Consider the following 22,219-nt stretch of genomic DNA (forward strand, 5'->3'; position numbering starts at 1 on the left):
TTAGACCACTTGGCCACTCGGGGCCCCACACAGAAAAGTAGCCCACTGCATTAATGAATGACACAGAAAAGCTCATTGCACTACTGAAAAACAGAAAAGTAGTCCGTTGCACTACTGAATGATGCAGAAAAGTAGCCCATTACACTACTGAATGACACAGAAACGTAGTCCGTTGCACTACTGAATGACACAGAAAAGCAGTCTGTTGCACTACTGAAGGACACAGTAGCCTGTTACACTACTGAATGACACAGTTAAGTAGCCCGTTGCATTACTGAATGACACAGAAAAGTAGCGTGTTGCACTATTGAATGATGCAGAAAAGTAGCCTGTTACACTACTGAATGACACAGAAAAGTAGCCTGTTGCACTATTGGATGACATAGAAAAGTAGCATGTTACACTAATGAATGATGCAGGAAAGTAGCCAATTGCATACTGAATGACACAGTTAAGTAGCCTATTACACTACTGAATAACACAGAAAAGTAGCCCACTGCACTAATGAATGACAAAGAAAAGTAGCCTGTCACACCACTGAATGACACAGAAAAGTAGCCAGTTACACTAATGAATGACACAGAAAAGTAGCGTGTTGCACTATTGAATGACACAGAAAAGTAGCCCATTGCATTACTGAATTACACAGAAAAGTAGCCCATTGCACTACTGAATGACACAGTTAAGTAGCCCGTTACACTACTGAATGACAGTTAAGTAGCCTGTTACACTAGTAAATGACACAGAAAAGTAGCGTGTTGCACTTCTGAAAGGCATAGAAAAGTAGCCTGTTGCACTACTGGATGACATAGAAAAGTAGCATGTTGCACTACTGAATGATGCAGAAAAGTAGCCTGTTGCATTACTGAATGACACAGAAAAGTAGTCCATTACACTAATGAATGACACAAAAAAGTAGCCCATTGCACTACTGAATGGCACAGAAAAGTAGCCTGTTGCACTACTGGATGACAGAAATGTAGTGTGTTGCACTACTGAATGACGCAGAAAATTAGCGTGTTGCACTACTGAATGACATAGAAAAGTAGCTCATTGCACTACTGAATTACACAGTTAAGTAGCCCATGACACTACTGAATGACACAGAAAAGTAGTCTGTTGCACTACTGAATGGCACAGAAAAGCAGTCTGTTGCACTACTGAATGACACAGTTAAGTAGCCCATTACACTACTGAATGACACAGTTAAGTAGCCCATTACACTACTGAATGACACAGTTAAGTAGCCCATTATCTTATAGGTGTTGTCTAATGTTGTAAAGTGCTTAGAGCTTCTAAAGATTAGGCGCTATACAAAGTCCTCATTATTATTATTATTACACTACTGAATGACACAGAAAAGTAGCCAGTTACACTAATGAATGACACAGAAAAGTAGCGTGTTGCACTATTGAATGACGCAGAAAAGTAGCCCATTGCATTACTGAATTACACAGAAAAGTAGCCCATTGTATTACTGAATTACACAGAAAAGTAGCCCATTGCACTACTGAATGACACAGTTAAGTAGCCCATTACACTACTGAATTACACAGAAAAGTAGCCCATTACATTAATGAATTACACAGAAAAGTAGCCCATCACATTAATGAATTACACAGAAAAGTAGCCCATTGCATTACTGAATTACACAGAAAAGTAGCCCATTGCACTACTGAATGACACAGTTAAGTAGCCTGTTACACTACTGAATGACAGTTAAGTAGCGTGTTGCACTACTGAATGACACAGAAAAGTAGTCTGTTGCACTACTGAATGACACAGAAAAGTAGTCTGTTGCACTACTGAATGACACAGTTAAGTAGCCTGTTACACTACTGAATGACACAGAAAAGTAGCCAGTTCCACTACTGAATGACAGAAAAGTAGCGTGTTGCACTATTGAATGATGCAGAAAAGTAGCCAGTTGCACTACTGGATGACATAGAAAAGTAGCGTGTTGCCCATTATACTACTGAATGACATAGAAAAGTAGCCTGTTGCACTAATGAATGACACAGAAAAGCAGCCTGTTGCACTACTGAATGACATAGAAAAGTAGTCCATTGCATTACTGAATGACACAGTTAAGTAGCCCGTTACACTAATGAATGACACAATAAAGTAGTGTGTTGCACTATTGAATGACGCAGAAAAGTAGCCCATTGCACTACTGAATTACACAGAAAAGTAGCCCATTGCACTACTTAATGACACAGTTAAGTAGCCTGTTACACTATTGAATGACACAGAAAAGCAGCACGTTGACGCAGAAAAGTAGTCTGTTGCACTAGTGAATGACACAGAAAAGTATCCTGTTGCCCTGTTGAACGACACAGAAAATTAGCCTGTTACACTACTGAATGACAGAGAGAAGTAGCTAATTACCCTAATGAATGACACAGAAAAGTAGACCGAGGTGAGATGGCAATGATCCGTAATGGAGAGCGCTTTAGACCACTCAGCCACTTGAGGCCCCTCACAGAAAAGTAACCAGTTGCACTGCTGAATGACAGAAGTAGCCCACTGCACTATTGAATGACATAGAAAAGTAGCCTGTTGCACTGCTCAATGATACAGTTACCTGTTGCATTGCTGAATGACACAGAAAAGTAACCTGTTGCACTATGATATGGGTTCCACCAAGTCAAACTGAACTGAAGAGTCTCTGATGTAAAAGCATTCATCCATCTCTGAGCTCCATCATACAGCTTGGATAACATCAGTTAAGGAACAGTTACACCTAAATGCTGTGCATAAGACAACTGACCTAAACATGTGTGCTGATATGAATAACAACTTTAACTGGTCCTGGGTTAGTTCCTGGTAGAGTAACAACTTAATCTGGTCCTGGGTTAGTTCCTGGTAGAGAAACAACTTAATCCTGTCCTGGGTTAGTTACTGGTAGAGTAAAAACTTAATCCTGTCCTGGGTATGTTCCTGGCAGCAAAACAACTTAGTCTTGTCCTGGGTTAGTTCCTGGCACAGAAACAACTTAATCTGGTCCTGGGTTAGATCCTGGTAGAGTAACAACTTAATCCTATCCTGGGTTAGTTCCTGGTAGAGTAACAACTTAGTCTTGTCCTGGTTAGTTCCTTGTAGACTAACAACTGAATCTGGTCCTGGGTTAGATCCTGGTAGAGTAACAACTTAATCCTATCCTGGGTTAGTTCCTGGTAGAGTAACAACTTAATCCTGTTCTGGGTTATTTCCTGGTAGAGCAACTAATTAACCCTGTCCTGGGTTAGTTCCTCATAGAGTAACAACTTAATCCTGTCCTGGGTTAGTTCCCTGTAGACTAATAACTTAATCTTATCCTAGCTTAGCTTCTTGTAGAGTAGACTTAATCCTGTCCTGTGTTAGTTCCTGATAGAGTAACAACTTAATCTTGTCCTGGGTTAGTTTCTTGTAGAGTAACAACTTAATTCTGTCCTGGGTTAGTTCCTCATAGAGTAACAACTTATTCTTGTACTGGGTTAGTTCCTCATAGAGTAACAACTTATTCTTGTCCTGGGTTAGTTCCTGGTAGAGTAACAAATTAATCTTGTCCTGGGTTAGTTCCTGGTAGAGTAACAACTTAATCTTGTCCTGGATTAGTTCCTTGTCAATAGTGTTTGGCAGGCTGAAAACTGTGTTGGTGATTAGGAGGTCATGTCCAGTGCATTTCCTCAGTAGCATGAGTCCAACGCTGTTGCATGCCAAAGCCATTTGACAATGTGTGTGGTATTTGGATTTTTAATATAGCTTTAACAATATTTCAGTCATATCACTATGATGTCTGCAGTGTGGCAGTTTATAGTGATGTCTAGCACTGGGGCATCATGCCGCAGACATGTAGCATGATGTCCTGCCCAATTACATTATCCTGACACTAGGCCAACCAGTCCTAACACTAACTTCTTAAAGCAGAGCGCCAAGTCAGGCAACTGCATGTACCATTTTCATAAGTCTTTGGTATAACTCGACCAGGGTTCAAAAGCACAATCTCCCAGATCCGAAACAGTTGCTATAACCATTTCCACTTGACAATGACATATGGCCATGTCTAGTCTGCCTTTCATACTTCAATAAGAGACTCCAGGTCTCCCCCACATAAAAAGTTTTTTGACTGATCTCGTCATGGTTGGTCATGTTGAATGCATAGGCATTGATGATAGTTGCATACCTACGATGTCTGCAGTGTGGCAGTTTATGTCCAGTTTAGAGTGTTGTCTAGCACGGGGGCATCATGCGGCAGTCATGTAGCATAATGTCCCACCAAGTCACATTATCCTGACACCAGTTCTACCAGTCCTAACACTATATAGTAACCTCTGGATGCTGAGTGCCTGGATGCAGCTGTTTGTACCATATTTATGTGTTTGGTATGACTCAGCTAGAGTTCGAATCTACGATGTCCAGCATCCAAGGCAGATGCACTAACCACTAGGCCACTGGAGCAGTTGATACAATTTGCAATTAAAATAGCATATAACAGGCAGATGGCTGCATGGACAATAAAAATAAAAATAGGGATAACTTAAAATTCTAGCCAGAGAGACTCCATTTTCTAGATGGCACTGTGTCTAGTCAGGATAAAGCAGAATAACAGGATTCAGAAAATACATAATAGTATGATGGGCAGACGGACGTACATGTTGACTTGACTAGTACACCTGCCAAATTTCATTTGTGTGGTTTATAAATATACATCTAAATAATCAGAATCAATTAGCATATGTCAGTTAGCAAACAGTTCCAAAAGTCTTCCAATTGCAGACAGGCAGAGTTATGTACCTTTGGTTTGAAGCCATGCTGGCTGCTGAACTTGTGTTTGTGATGGGAGGTGGATGAGCCTGATGTTCCTCCATATTCACCATCTACTTTGTCTGATACAGCACCCTCTGAAACATTAATTAAACACGCATATATTTCACAAGCAAGGTTTCAAAATTTCAGATACATTAAGGAGTACTTGTCAAATGGAAGACTAAATGATGATGTAAAGACAGGATATCATAAACTATCTTGACTTCTCTTAACCCCCAACCCCAAAACAAGAATTGTAAATAACATACTATTTGCCTGCCACATGATGAAGAGTATAATTACACTTCTTTTATGCAAAACCATCTTTTATTAGTTGAAAGCTCAGGCAGTAAGAGACATAGCAGCCATTTAACTCATGTATTATCAATATCACATGGTTTGTGGCATAGGACATGAGATATTTTTAAGGCTGTTGCTGTTATTGGGTTTAATGCCATTTTTCAGCACAAGATAGGCTATACATTGTGGCCAGTATTAATGCTGGAGGAAGAACCCGGGAAAACCATGAAAAGAATCACCGACCAGACCCAAGAGAAGCTACCGGCAAGCTTTCTCACATATCCACATTGGCCGAGCCCGAGACTCGAACCCACACAGACAATGGTGAGATGGCACTGATCCGTGATGGAGAGCACTTTAGACCACTCGGCCCCCCCCTTTTTTAAAAAGTAACTATGATTCTAACTTTTCGTGGGCCCAAGTGGCCGAGTAGTCTAAAGTGCTCGCTGTTACGGATCACTGCCATCTCACCTCTGTTTGCGTGGGTTTGAGTCTCGGGTTCGGCCTATGTGGGTATGTGAGAAAGCTTGCCAGTAGCTTCTCGTGGGTCAGTGGTTCTTTCCGGGGTTTTCCCAGGTTCTTCCTCCACCATTAATACTGGCCGCCATGTATAGCTTATCTTGTGCTGAAAAATGACGTTAAACCCTACAACAATAACAACTCTAACTTTTCACCTTTTTAACCCTAAAATGAATGGGTAACTTTCTTTTCTGAACTGCAAGCCATCAATAAAGGTTGGTCAAAGTATATGAAGCAAAACTAGAAATAATGCAGAAAGCACTTTTCTTGTCATTGTGACCTTGACCTTTAACCCCAAAATCAATAAGTATTTTTCCTCTCTAAAATGCAAGCTATTTACATACACACTGTTTGGTGAAAGTAACTAATGTACAGGTCAAGTGATTGTGTGGAAGTAGTTTTCCATCATTTAGTTCCTGTGATGTTGACCTTTGACCAACCCACATAAATAGGTGCTTTCCTTGTTTAAAAGGCAATCAATGCAGGTGATAAAAACCTGTAGATATCATGTGGAAACAATTTTTCTTCTTGGGTCACTGTGAACTTGACCTTTGACCTTTTTGAACCCCCAAAAATCAATAGGTTATGTGTCCTTATTCCTAATGCAAGTCATTACAAAATGTAGTCAAGGTATCGGTATACAATTTAAGTTATTGTGTGGACAGTTTTCCTTCTTTCAGTCTCTGAGGACCTGATGTTTTCCTTTCGATCCTGACATTTTTCTCCTTGGTCTTGACCAGAATGTATCCTACTTACTGTTTGGTTATTAGATGATGGTGGAGAACTTATATAAGGAAACAAAATAAGGAACAAAATGACAGATGGACATCATGATAACATGTTAGACTCCACCTTATGGCAGGTGTATAAATTACCATTCCCAAGCAGAGAAGTGCAACTTGAACACTGACAGTTTTGGACCTATGACAAAATGGCATATTTTTAAGAAAATAATTTGACTATCAGTGCTGCAGAAAGAAAATAACAAATACAGAAAATCAATGTGTTATTGAGACAAAGCAAATTTTTAAGTAAATTAGGTTTCCCCAAGAATACTTACCCGATTACATTACAGTTAAAAGTATTTAACATAGGGAATATAAATTTATTATCTCCCATCCCTGGTCAAAAGATGACAATTGTCTTTTCCATCTATATCAAGTAGATGAAGGGCAGTAACTCTTGCTCATCACTTCTCTTTGTGGCTTCCAGGTGTTGCTAGTTTTAAGCTGAGCAATTTATCAATATGATCACATGGTGGGCAGGATGGGAGGGTTTTAAACTAATGTGATTGGGTAAGTCAAACGTTTACTTAAAATTTGAGTTCTCCTTCTTATACATATCCTGATCACATTAATGTCAGGAGAATAAATAATAGGAGGGAATGCTGGGCATCCTAGCTTTACATCATGAATCCTTCGAGTGAATAATGGCTGGATTCTCTACAGGAAAGATGATCTGTTCTTCTTACCTGGAAGCAACACAGTCAACAGTCTTGTGGTCAATGACAACCATATCAGGCTAAGATGATGATTATTGGACATTTAACTCTTCTTACTGACAAACTATTTTTAAACAGGAGAAAGTGCTGACTATGTGCTTTAGACGGCTATCTTGATTTTAACAGGATCTGGTGGTCATCTGGGTAACAGTCACTTTACCCATTAGATCCATATTTTGTCTCTGTGAAGCTAAACCCTGGAGATAGACGCTGCATGCCTACCAACAGCTTCTATTAAGTCTGAGGTTGAAATGTTATATTTGAACAGGAGGTTCACAGCAATCACTTTAATACCAAGAGGTAAAATTATCATGAGGTGACTCTGATCTTTTGAGATGTCGGAGCATGCCAAGCATACAACCCACTTCATGATAGAGTCTGAGGGGTGATAGTCTCTTTACTGCCATTCACTAGGAGAAACAGCCATTGTTTTCTTCGAAGATATTTCTGTGTGGGTGCAGACAGTATCCAGCATGGTTGTGTCTGTTGAAGAAAGAGAGCATTTAACAAGCCTCTGACTGCCCACTGGTAGCAGCCTATTCCTGGCTACAAATTTAACAGAGATCTTTATCCTGACTGATATCCCTACAATGCCTAAATATGTAAGAAATCATGAAGTGGTAGCCTTTGATGGCAACTGGGGCTGACTTGTTTTTCCTCATTGAGCCAGAGAAAAAAAGTGGTCCAGTTGTGAGATTACAATACTCTTAGGGAGAATGCTGTGGAGTCTACGCCAGTCCCTGAATACATGCCACTTTCCTTCATGAGCCTTCAAAGTGGAGAGCCTTCTTGTTTGTGAGATTCTCTAAACAACTGAAGGTTTAATTTCTTTGTGTGCAAGGTTTCCCTGAGAAGAGCCAGGAATAGAGGAAGAGTCAGTCTGGATAGGGGTAGATCAATTGCTACCATGGTTGTTTGAGACAATTTGGTTTGGTTGGATTCTTCTCAAGCAGATCAATTACAGTTCAAGTAGATCATAGACTCAGGTCTTGTCCCAAATGAGAGGGGCTATCAGAATTATCTTGCAGTTCTAAACCCTCAACTTTGTATTATTTTAGGTAACAAGATCATGACCCACAACCCTTCCCAACTGACTGAAAAGTGGAAAAGGCAAGCAATTTGATATTCCATCTTATCACAAAATGGTTGATCAACAGATGCTGCAAGATCACATGAAAGTCAAGTTGATAGATAGACAATTCTGTATGAACAATCTCACCTTTCTTGACAATAAGTCATCAAAAACATTGAGTCTGCTGGAAAAATGTCTGATTTGTACACTGATACCGAGTTGTGGGCACCAACACAGAAACTGCCAAACCAGAATGCACAAGTCCGGTGATATAATATGCTTGTTTAACTTGTGACATAAAAATATATTTAAAAAATGTAATTATAAGTTAATATGCTTCAGGACAACACACTTTTCATTGGTTTGATTTAATACTGACATTTATTTATAAAAATCCTAATTTACAGAGCTCTATCAGATTTTTGGATAAGCTCATATGAATTCAGACCACGAACATCACATGTAACTTGTCATAGGTATAGAGTATTAAAAATATTCATATTAATGTATGTGAATATTCATCAAAATGGTGTTTTGCAATCATGCAATACTGCAGTCATGCTCTACTTTTATTTACTAACCTGGCGCTTTGTCTCCTGGTGCTGTGTTAGGACTGTTTTGACAAGAAGTTCCCATTGTACTGCTTGGGGAACTAAAACAGCTTCCCACCTCTGAGGCTGTGTCTGTGCTCTCGCTACCAGGACCAGATGAACCCACAAACTTTGTTTCTATAGTCAAAGGTTTGGTAACATCAGTCTGTGAAGCAGTCTGGGGAATCAGCATACCACTTCCTCCTTTGTCATCTGCAACAGAAATCTGCACCTTCATTCCACTGTCTTTCATTGACTCCCCTTGAGGATGGAGGTGTTGAGGTTTGGACCCAGGTTCATTTTTTATTGTGGAATTCTTTACATCAAGCATTTCTACATCAACTATCTGATCTTTTTCTTTTTCACTCTCTTTTGATGGATTTGCATTGTTTGAATCATCCTTTGATTTGTTGAAACTTTGTGACAATTTTTCATCCTGTGTATTAGAATTATTTTTCCCTGCTGAAACGTCCACTGGAGTTACCTCCACTTTGGGAATTTTTGCTTGCTTTGGACCCATCATTGTGGAGTGTTCATGTGGTTTTTCTGAGATCATGTACTTATCCTTTTCAGCTGCTGTGAGACCAGGATTTGTTATTTTCACCATCTGCATGAATTATACAAACAGTAAAGTAAGAAGAACAATATGCATTAAGCAGTGTCAATAAATGGTACTTACATACTTTTACTTACAGTAATGCCACTGTCAAACAGATTTTATATTTTATTATCAAGACAACATTTTCTACTGATGAAAATGAAGGGAAAAAATGAAGCAAATTTATTCTGAATATTAATGCAAATGCAACCAACTGTTTATGCAATCTATCATACTGTTTTGATGAATGCAATGATCTATCCTTTGGGGCAATTCTAGATGTATTCCATTATACTTTTTGTCATAAATGCACTGAACTATCCCTTGGGATGACTCTTGATGTATTCCATTATACTTTTTGTCATAAATGCACTGAAATATCCCTTGGGACGACTCTTGATGTATTCCATTATACTTTTTCTAATGAATACACTGACCTATCTTTTGGGACAATTCTAGACGTATTCCATTATACTTTTTGTCATAAATGCACTGATCTATTTCTTGAAAAACTGTAGATGTAATCTGTTATACTTTTCTAATGAATACACTGACCTATCCTTTGGGACAATTCTAGACGTATTCCATTATACTTTTTGTCATAAATGCACTGATCTATTTCTTGGAAAAACTGTAGTTGTAATTTGTTATACTTTTTATAATGAATACACTGACCTATCCCTTAGGACAACTTGTTTGAACCATGATGACACACTGTTGCTGCTGCTGAAAATCTATATTGAAATCTGGTCTTTTCTTCAACAAAAATGATTATTTTGAAAGCTGTAAAGTAAACTTGTAAATTTATGTCCCTAGTAGGAAGAACCACAAAAACATTCCTACTGTAACAGAGCAAGGTACCTCAAATCTGTCAAATTTGGCATCAGTAAGGTTGGGCAAATTTGGTTCTTATTGGTGTCATTTTACCTTATTTTTCTGATTTTTATTGTGACTTTTTAGGAAAATACTTATTTGATAGAGCTTATTTATACCAAATTTGCCACAGTACGACAAAATGTACAATACAGTACAATTGTGATTTAACCATTTCCTCATGAAAATCATTCATGCAATCTGATGCTGATATCTGAACTTGTTTAGTTTATAAGATAATTAATCTATGGTTCTTTCCCTTTTGTGACTCTATTAATAATCCTCCTACATTGATATTTCTTATTTTGCCCCGAAAAATGTAGCCTGGAATGCTGTATTATGGCGGTACTTAATGTTGTTATCAGTACGTATTAAAACCGTTTCACTATTGCTGCTTGGTTACAATTTGTAAAGTTTCTATGACATGCCCTCAATCGATCGCTACAAAAAAATCTCTGTCGATCGAAGCATGTAAATGTAAATCAAACAGTATATAGTGGCTGACCCCGACCATGGGGGGAACAACTCAATATTATCGTCTTTTTAGCCTAACTTGGGTATGGTAGCATACATGAAATATAATATAAACATAAATTGCAACTTATCTACAAGAAAGAATGTCCACACTAGCACTGGCTGACTGAATGTTTCCCTCAAAACAAAAGGATCAAATGATTAAATTGAACAAACAAATGTAATTAAAGTTGAAATCAATGAATATCAACAGTAGAAATAAAAATAAAATTTCATCTAACTTTACATTAATTTTAAATGCGTGGGCAAAGAAATATAAAATTATCAAAGAACCTGTTAATATTATTATTATTGAAATATTACCAATTTAGAAAAGTTTCATTATTTTCCTATTTATGTAAGATAAATAGAATCATAAGCAAATTTTGTCAATTTTGGTCCATACCTGCTACCATGAAATGAACTTCCAAGCATTACCTAGTAAAGACATGTACTTTACCATTGGTATGTGACCTACAATCATCAAACATCAGACGATACACTGAGTATATTTCATAATCAGGACCAGTGCAGATATAGTAAGTTTGAAAAGTGTTTTGTATATGATGATCAATAGAACTAAATGCACTTTACAAAAATGTGATGTCCATTGTTCTTCAATGTAGAATTTAAAAAAATGTGGACATTTTTTTAGGAAATTATGCTTTAACAGATTTCTGTGATTCCTGGCTTGAGTTTTAAATCTGTATACAACTGATAGACTATGCATGTTCAAAATTATTCAGGAAATCCTGTTTGCCATGATAATACAGCTGAAATGATGAAACTGAGGTCTGCAGTCATTAAAAATAATGTGAGCAATATTCCATAATTAAATTCAGTTCTGTTGGAACATGAATCACAAACCCCATATATGCAGCCAAACAGCACAGTATAGTGTTATGGCTCTACATGCCCTGTCCAAACGGGACTTGCCCAAGTGGCCCATTAGCTCCACCACATGCCCTGTCCAAAAAGGACTTGCCCTAGTGGCCCATTAGCTCCACCACATGCCCTGCCCAAAAAGAGACTTGCTGTAGTGGCCCATCAGCTCCACTACATGCTCTGCCTAACAGGGGCTTGCTCTAGTGCTCCATTAGCTCCACCACATGCCCTGCATAACAGGAACTTGCCCTAATGGCCCACCAGCTCCACCACATAGATCCACCGCATACCCTGCCAAAATAAGTCTTGCTCTAGTGGCCCACTAGCTCCACCACATGCCCTGCATAAAAGGGGATTGCCCATGTGGCCCACCAGTTTCACCAAATGCCTTGCCCAAAAGGGGCTTGCCCATGTGGCCCACCAGTTTCCACCACATGCCATGCCCAAGAGGGACTGTCTCTAGTGGCCCACTAGTTCCACCACATGTCCTGCCCAAATGTGACTAGCTCAAGTGGCCCACAAGCTCCACCACGTCATGCCCAAATGGAATTTGCCCTTGAGGTGCACAAGCTCCACCACATTCTCTGCACAACAGGTACATGTAGTATTTGTAACAATTAAGTGTTAAGTTTAGGTCTAATAAATATAAGGCACAATGTTAATGAAGCTTCTGTCTGTGACAAGAGTTTCAAGTGACAGTCAAATGCACGAACAGTATAAGTGTTAATGAAGCTTCTGTCTGTGTCAAGAATTTCATGTCACAATCAAATGCATGAAATGTATAATTGTTAATGAAGCTTCTGCCTGTGTCAAGAGTTCCAAGTGACAGCCAAAAGCATTAACTGTATAAATGTTAATGAAGTTTCTGTCTGTGTCAAGAGTTTCATGAGAAAGTCAAATGCATGAACTGTACAAATGTTAATGAAGCTTCTGTCTGTGTCAAGAGTTTCATGAGAAAGTCAAATGCATGAATGGTATAAATGTTAATGAAGCTTCTGTCTGTGTCAAGAGTTTCATGAGAAAGTCAAATGCATGAACGGTATAAATGTTAATGAAGCTTCTGTCTGTGTCAAGAGTTTCCTGTCACAATCAAATGCATGAAATGTATAATTGTTAATGAAGCTTCTGTCTGTGTCAAGAGTTTTAACTGAAAGCCAAAAGCATGAACTGTATGTATAGTTAATGAAGTTTCTGTCTGTGTCAATTGTTTCATGAGAAAGTCAAATGCATGAACTGTATAAATGTTAATGAAGCTTCTGTTTGTGTCAAGAGTTTCACGAGAAAGTCAAATGCATGAACTGTATAAATGTTAATGAAACTTCTGTCTGTGTCAAGAGTTTCATAAGAAAGTCAAATGCATGAACTGTAAAATGTTAATGAAGTTGTGAATGCATGCAAAAAGGGATAAACAAAGTCACAAGTAACAATGAAAAGAAAACATCCCTTCATGACAATAAATAGATTTCCATGCAAAGGGTAAGAAATTAAAAAATAGATCAAAACAAGGAATTTATGTATAAAAGCAAACCCTGACCACACAATATGCATGCGATATATGTACACAAAAACACAATACAGAAAATATTAGATGACTAATAAAAATGTAGTAAAGAAAATCTTAATGCACGACATGAAAAAATATGTAAACCAAATACATCATTACATACAGCAATTTATTTTCCTTGTTATCATGTAATTTATTTTCATGTTTGCTTAATACTAATTCAGTAATCAATGTGAAATGAAAGAATTTGATTTGAAGGACAATTATTGCAAAACGAGTCTGAAACAAATTCATTAATCCAGACTTCTTGTGAGTCTAAATGAAAGTGTTAAAAAAAAAGTTGGAAGTTATTTTTAATTACATAAGATATGTGTATGCCATAAGGATACTGAACTAACCTACAACATATGTATTTTTAAAAAAATTGTTCATTTAAGTTGACAGAAACTGAAGTAATTTAAAAACATTGAGCAACAACAAAAAAAACACCAGCCATTGTGACCTTCTTTTGAAAAGATTTAGATTCATAATACCAAACAGCCTCCTGTAAGATTTATTACCATGTTTCTGACTGATTGTATAACTTATATACACTGATCTAAACAATGCTTACAATTGCATACTTCTTCAATCATGTAAAAAAAATTGATCTGTATATCCTTCCTGAATTTGACATGAATTCACATACTTAATACATAGTACAGTACAACTGTATAGAGAATGACAGACAAAATAAAGGACAATGCCATACCCTACATACTTAATACATGGTACAGTACAACTGTCTATTGACAGACAAAATAAAGGACAATGCCTTACCCTACATACTTAATACATGGTACAGAACAACTGTATATTGACAGACAAAATAAAGGAGAATGCCTTACCCTACATACTTAATACATGGTACAGTACAACTGTATATTGACAGACAAAATAAAGGACAATGCCTTACCCTACATACTTAATACAGGTACAGTACAATTATATAGAGAATGAGAGACAAAATAAAGGACAATACCTTACCCTACATACTTAATACATGGTACAGTACAACTGTATAGAGAATGAGAGACAAAATAAAGGACAATACCTTGTGCTGTCCAAGCATCTTGTTGAAAGCAAGACAAAACAAACAAAAAGAGTTAGTAATTAAATCCACTAGAATTACTTTCATCTGGTGTATTGCCAGATAGAAATTCTAATTGAACATGCTGTTTCTTCACCCATGATATATCAACCATTCACTGTTTTGAATGCTACCATCAAATCAGGTACTTTGACCAATTGGGACAATAAAAACATATTGTTATTCTGCTGAAATATCAAACAGTTTGGTCTGTGCTTACATAGGCACCCTATTGCAGTTATTGCAGTATTGCAATACTATTGCAATTATTATCAAAGATGACTGATGTAAATATCATCTCAATGATGAATAGTTTGCTCCCTCTGCTCAGTCCAAACTGTATCATCCATCATTTCTTGAAATTCAAATTTTGTTAACAAGTCTAGACTTGCTTGAATCCAGCTCAATTAATGCAATCGATTCCCAAATTCATCAATATCAGGAAAAGAATGTGCATTAATTGTCTTCTTAAATGTCTTACTTTTTTAAAAACACATATATTATGATTGGAGATATGATGGGATACACTACAGCAAATTTTGTAATAAACATCTCAATCACAATACTACAAATTAAATAAGCATAACATATCAACAACAGGTTAATTTCTTTCTCAATAATTTAACAAGCATGCATTAATTTCACACTGGAAATTATTTTTGTTGTAACCAATTTTTTAAAGCATACATTTTAAGCACCAAGACAAGCATGTACAATGACTTCTATAAAAACTGCAATCTAATACAATAGTTTTTCCCAAATGGACAGAATATACATGCATGTAGTATGCCAGATTATGGCTCTCATTCTCTCACATCCTAAATACTATATATATGTATGATTTGTATTCATTCTCTCACATCCTAAATACTACATGGTCCCTCTCTTGAACACCCCCCAAGCAGTGGCCACTCCATTTATACAGCCAGAATCCCTTGGTACTGATGAGTTTGTGTTCAAAAGAACCCCTCAAGAATAACCACCTCTCTAATGTGACCAGCAGAAAGCATATTCGTACAAATGTAAAATGTTCCTCTCACAAACAGCCATGTTTTATTTTAAATGTGTCCAGAACAAATAATGATTTGATATAAGTAATCCTATTATCTCTACCAATACCGATGGCAGGTTTCCATCACTAAACAAGTGTTGGCTAATGTACATATAAAACTAACATTAATATTATATCATTATCTATAAAAGAAAATGTTTACTGGAAAAGGGCTCAACAATGTTCTGATAGTTTTGGGCTTCACACAACTGTTGAGTTCTTCTCTTTGACTATTTGATGTTGTAGGGTTTAATGCCTTGTGCCAGCACAAGATAGGCTATACATGGCAGACAGTAGAAATGGTGGAGGAAGAACCCTGGAAAACCCCAGGATGAACCAGTGACCCATGAGAAGCTACTGGCAATCTTTTTTACGTATCCTCATTAGCCGAACCTAAGACCCAAACCCATGCAGACACACTTGAGATGGCAGTGATCCATAATGGTGAGCGCTTTAGATCACTCAGCCATTTGGGGCTCCCTCATCGATTAATACAACCAGATGTAATTTTCAAAATCAAAGTCAGCGTAGGCTGAATATGGATTTTGTGGATTGACAAACACAGAGAAATTAACCTTGAACAAAACAGGTTACCAGACAAAGACCTTAAATCACATGACAGACATGATGACTTCCTTCATAAAGAAGGCATTCTGTCCACTCTATGCAAGTTTTGTCTGCATAATTAAATTGCAGTACTGTACTATTAGCAATATAGGAATAAACTGTTCAAAACTGTAACATGTCATCTTGCAAATGGAGACTTATTACTTTTGAAGAAAGTCAAAGTTTTTCAACTTGAAGACATTACATATACACATCCCATTCTCTTAATCTGATAAGTAACACAGCCTGTGGTCATTTTATCCATGACCACTATACCTGGTTAAGATGATTACTGAAATCTAACCAGCAAATTTTTCCTGATAAATCCAGCAAAGCTAATAGGCTGTGTTACTTTTAATTGGGTCTGGTGATCATTTTAGATGCTGCCAATGGACTCTCCAGGTTCAAATTTTGTCTCTGTGAGGCTTAATCTCTGCGATAAAAACTAAAGAAGGTTGACTGTGCATGCCAGCCAACAGCTTCTATTATGTCTTGGATCAAAATGTTATGTTTAAACACAAGGCTCGCTCTAATTTCATGTCCTGAAATCTTCACAAGGTGACTGATCTTTCATGACATCACAGTATGCTGAGTGTATAACCCACTTCAGCCAGAATATTGGGTTTGAGGGGTGATAGCTTGCTTCCTGGCTATCATCAGAAGAAAGAAACGCTTGTGTGTTCCACAATTTCCTTCAAGTACTGCTTGATGGCGTGAACAGGGTCTTGCACAGCTGCTACACTGCGTCTATGAATGAGAGGAAGCGCATAACAACTCTCTGATTGCCAACTGATGGTATCCAATTTTTGGCTACAAAGCCTGGTTGCATCAAGAGGCCAATGAACCATCCAAGTTTAACTAATGATAGTTCTGGTCAACGGAAAGGGCATGTAATTCACCCTTCATGCAGAAGCTAATGCCATCAGAAAGCATGTTTTGTAAGATAGTAGCTTCAGCAAAGTGCAGGCAAAAAACTCAAATTTATCTGAACTGAACCAGGTCAAAACCCAAGAAAGATTACATTTTGGAAAAAGATTGAGGGATTTTGGTTGATTCTGATCAAAATTGGCTAAAAGGTCTGATAAATCATTCCTGTGACCTGTAATTGCATGAAGATGTAGCCATAATTATGATTGGTTAGACAGATCTATGAATAAAGTCACCAAACTGGAACAAATGGGCTGGCTGGAAGGCCGGGATGCCTCTGGATAGCATAACTGCATCAAAAGATAGATCCCATGGATTTGGCCAAAAAAATCTACACTCAGACTTACAGGCCCAAAAGTCATGCCCTGGTATGTGGGGGTATTTACAACCACTGAGCTGCCTAAAATTGGGGGGAAAGAGGAGGCAATGGACAGAGTTATTACCTTTGGTCTATATGAGTCAGAATAGACAAATTTTCATCTTTTCAGTAAGGTTTGATTTGGGAGGTAGCAGGCTTATATCCCTAATATTACTGTGATTGGGGAACATATTTTAAAGATAAAATGACAACAGATATACCTAAAGATAAAAAATATACAATACAAATAATTCTTAACTGCAACATGTTCAATTTACTTAATTTTAAAAGAGTGTTTTTGTTGCTCATATTACAATAATTTTAAGTCTCCTGGAACTATGGGTGTAAATAAACCTGGTATAATCTTGAAATGTGTACAATTCATAACAAACTTCACCTAAAGTGTACAACTGACTTTCATTATTTATTTCATATCAATAGTATAAAATGTACCACACTCAGTCAGTCAATGATTTCCTGTTGTTAATTTACATAGTAATTGTCTTAACTTGAATGGCTAAATGGTAAAGCACTTTCAAACTTAAATCCAGATCAAGCTGCAAATGGTAAATATTGTGTACTCATTTTTATTCATAGGATATTACTCTGTACACATTTTATTCCTGTGATTGACACATCTAAATAGAAACCCTTTGGTCTTACGTCCTCAATTCCTTTTCAAAACACCATTATTTAACAAATTTTGATAGTGTCTGCTATAACACTGCTTTTGTATATTATGCTATTCTCAGTATATCATGATTCTGTACATATCACTGATTGTCAATATAACGTTGATCAGTAAATATCGTGATCAGTGGTTATGGACCCTGACTACCATGCTATAATGACAGCTGTATTGAGCTCAGCACAAAGTTTAGTACAATTCAATGGACCAAGTTGTGCAACTCCATAGACAAAAGTGACTGAGAAAGTGGAATATATGCAAAGGTTATCCAACATCGCTGGTCCATGAAATATAGGTCAGTGAAACAATTTTCACTGAATGGTGTGGTACTCCACATGACACATCAAATACTAACGTAAGTGACTCCACGAGTAATAGTGAGAAAATTTACAAACACAAAACTACTACAACCAGGAGAAATTAACCTCAACCCAAATGTAAGCACAAATCACTGAACCATGAAATATGTCAGGCAGCTTTAGCTTTAGTCAAAAGTTTAATAGTCCAAATGACACACGTAAAGACCAATTTGTGTGACTCTACAAATAACATCTGAGAAAATGATTTAAATACAAACCCTAACATGCGTGTTAACACCAAAGAGACACAAAGTTGGAAAGACTGAAAGGACATCAGTAATCCACAGGATGGAACTCACGTACAGTCAGACCAAAAACCACCAATGGCCAGTTTGCAAACTATGAATGCTGTAAAATTATTTTATTCATGGGGCATCAAGCTTTGCAGATTTCTTTTTTCCTCTGTAAAATTCAACAGAGAGAACTAATGCAACACACAGCTGTAACACTCCTCATAAAAAAATTAAATACCAAGTAATCTGAATTAATCTCAAACAGTAATTGAGAAAATGAGCTGAATGCCAAGGTTAACAAAAATTACACAACTGTAAAATATAGATCAATGACCTAATTTTCACTAAATGGTGGCATATTCTGCATATAACATCTAAACACCAACCTTATGTGACCCTGAGTAATATTATCTAAAAAAATGAGCTAAGTGAAACCACAACCTAGAGATACTTAGCTCAACTCAAAGGCAAACATAAATCAATGAAACATGGAATGTAGGTCACAGTGACCTAATTTTTAACAATGGCTTAAGTACTTGTGTGATTCTTTTTGTAACTGCCAGTGAAAATGACCTTAACACAAATCCCGAGTGTTGATACGAAATGGATGGATGGGTATACATAATGAATTCGTAAGCTAGAACTGTTTGCCAAAATACTTAATTTACACTTTTAGAAGTGCTTCATATTTAATAATGTCAGTACTCTCCTTTACTCTATGTTCTACTGCTGATTTTATTTCTGTCCGACCCCTGTCAATGCTGTTATGCCTTTATACAAGCCTTCAAATTTGCTCACCCTTGTGAGCTAATTGTAAATGTGTACTAGCATGATAAACGCTGACATTATTAGAGAAAGCTAACTTGATTCATGATAAACTCTGACATTATCAGCCAAAGGTAGCTTTGGGAAGGCTTTACCTGTCATCATAACCTCCTTATATGTTAAATCAATAGTTCTAACATCATAGTGTTACTGGAAAGTTCTGACAGGTTAGTATCCATGTGGATGTGTACTATAGCTACCTGTTGCAAAGCCTCCAGAACAATCTGTCTATTGGTTTTCAAAGTCCTCTGGATGTGAACTGTAGCCTACCTGTTGCAAAGCCTCCAGAACAATCTGTCTATTGGTTTTCAAAGTGTTCTGAATGTGTACTGTAGCCAACCTATTGCAAAGCCTCCAGAACAATCTGTCTATTGGTTTTCAAAGTGCTCTGGATATGAACTGTAACCTACCTGTTGCAAAACCTCCAGAACAATCTGTCTATTGGTTTTCCAAGTGATGTGGATGTGTACTAAAGCTACCTGTTGCAAAGCCTCCAGAACAATGTCTATTGGTTTTCAAAGTGCTCTGGATGAGAACTGAAGCCTACCTGTTGCAAAGCCTCCAGAACAATCTGTCTATTGGTTTTCAAAGTGCTCTGGATGTGAACTGTGGCCTACCTGTCACAAAACCTCCAGAACAATCTGTCTATTGGTTTTCAAAAGTGCTCTGGATGTAAACTGTAGCCTACCTGTTGCAAAACCTCCAGAACAATCGTCTATTGGTTTTCAAAGTGCTCTGGATGTGAACTGTAGCCTACCTTTGCAAAACCTCCAGAACAATCTGTCTATTGGTTTTCAAAGTGCTCTGGATGTAAACTGTAGCCTACCTGTTGCAAAACCTCCAGAACAATCTGTCTATTGGTTTTAAAAGTGCTCTGGTTGAGAACTGTAGCCTACCTGTTGCAAAGCTTCCAGAACAATCTGTCTATTGGTTTTCAAAGTGCTCAGCTTGTGTTCATACAGCTGCAGCTTATTGGACACAACAGCCATCAGGTTGAACCGGATGTCATGGTATGGTTCTCTGATTGATCAAAATAAAAGTAAACTGTATTTATCAAGATATAACATTCAGGTCCTGCAGCCAGAATCAAACTGAAAGTACACTGGTGTGTTAATATCAATATGCAGCATTCAGGTCCTTGAGCTAGAATCAAACTGAAAGTACATTGTGTTAACATCAGTATAAAGCATTCAGGTCCTGCAGGCAGAATCAAACTCAAGTACACTATTTTAACATCAATACACAACATTCAGGTCATGCACCCAGAATCAGCCTGAAAGTATATTGTATTAACATCATTGTTATGTTATATCTATACTGTGTCCTTAACTTTTGGTCCAAGACTGCAGATTGCAAGGAACAATAAAGAGATTATTTGATTTTTGTGTTCTATATATTCAACCTCTTGACAAGTTTTTAGTGGATGAATGAGTATTGCAACATATGACACATGAGGATGTAATGTGAAATATTTCGTGTGGGGATATTTTTGGTGAAATATGTCACGTGAGGAGGTACTGAGACTGAGTTGGAATAGAGGCATAGAGATGTATTATAAAGATAAAATATTGATTCATTCCTGATTCCTATGGGTTCTTCCCCCTCAAAATCAGCCAGTATATGTATTTAATGTTGTGTTTATATGTAATTTCAGAAGAATCATTTGTTTGGATTATTCATTGGAATTACAAAGTGGTCCATGACTTTGGACTAAAATATTATTTAGGGATTGTTGCAAATTCATTCAAAGGAGTTTTGAACAAGGTCATTGTGATACACCAAAATTGTTGGCACTTCAGCATATTCAAGGATATTGGCACTTCACCACATTCAAGACCTGAAACTCATTTGGAATTCTCCCTTTTTTGGACTTGTCATAGGACTTTTAGGATTAGTTTGGATTTAATTCATAATACTGTTACATAGCTGCCAACCTTCCAGGCTCACAATTAGTAAAAGTAGGGATAAAAAGTCGTGAATTTAGACAAGAATTCGTGAAAAATACCATGACAATAACTCCATCCACTCTGACCACTCTGATCGTCAATACTACACTATATCAACTTCGCAATATAAAATTAAAACACTACATATATGCAGAAATATTTATTTATCAAGACATGACACTGTGACAGACTTAAACTTCCTCAACTGCTTGATCGTAAATTTGTTTTCTAAACAGTTCAGACTTCTTGCCGGCTAAAGTCTTATTTTTCCTCACAAGAGAAAATACACTTCGCTTGCACTGTTGCTGTGAGGAATGCACAGGAGCTGCAGCACTTTTGGTCCTTCCACAGGAAAATTTGGAATCGATTTTCAAGTCTGGCAACATTTGTCAGAACAAATGTTTAGCATGGTCTCCAGCTGATAAAGGTAGATTGTGTTCGACAAGAAAACTCACAAATAATGCTTCAGTGTTGGTAGCCTGCATTTCCTCCGCCAATTGTTTAAAATATTCCAGAGCTGAAATATGCGAATTCTTAATTTTCCCAACTTCTATGTGTTTTATGCAACCGACGAGTTCCTCACATCGTCTTTGCGATGGTGCACTGAGTGCAAAAAGCATGATGAATATCAATGTTTAATGGCAGAATGCACGGCCAATTTTTGATTTATTCCAAATTAAACTTCACTTTTTGAGTAATAGAGTTCTTTTTTCTTAGTGGTGAAGACGTTTTCAAAATTGTACATGCGATGCTGAACCGTAACTCAAATCAGTGTTGGTGACGGAGCAAAATTCCGGTTAGGCCCTGGTTTCTCTCAAAAGCATTTGTAAAACTACTCTTATACATACAGATTAAAATAGGCTAAAATGCTTGCTACCGGGCCAACTGTACTAATCGGCTGTAGATCTACTAATATCGCGTCCAGGAGTACCGGACCGTTTCGGCAACTGCGAA

General features: G+C 37.3%; 1 protein-coding gene across 2 annotated transcripts in view; it reads right to left on the reverse strand.

The window, feature by feature from the left end:
- Positions 1-22,219, reverse strand: part of LOC149788488 (ubiquitin carboxyl-terminal hydrolase BAP1-like) — a 64,290-nt gene that overhangs the window by 16,108 nt on the left and 25,963 nt on the right. Inside the window, exons 9-12 of one of the 2 annotated variants that reach the window (XM_089974483.1) lie at positions 20,216-20,339; positions 14,237-14,254; positions 8,762-9,377; positions 4,777-4,883 (exon numbers count right to left, since the gene is read on the reverse strand). In XM_089974483.1, coding sequence (XP_089830609.1) covers positions 4,777-4,883; positions 8,762-9,377; positions 14,237-14,254; positions 20,216-20,339 — 865 coding nt within the window. The remainder of the gene's footprint in view (positions 1-4,776; positions 4,884-8,761; positions 9,378-14,236; positions 14,255-20,215; positions 20,340-22,219) is intronic. The other variant, XM_089974485.1, reaches the window with a different exon arrangement.

The sequence above is a fragment of the Sinohyriopsis cumingii genome, chromosome 11 (assembly GCF_028554795.1).
Source record: "Sinohyriopsis cumingii isolate HCF-2022 chromosome 11, ASM2855479v2, whole genome shotgun sequence".
NCBI classification, from domain to species: domain Eukaryota; kingdom Metazoa; phylum Mollusca; class Bivalvia; order Unionida; family Unionidae; genus Sinohyriopsis; species Sinohyriopsis cumingii.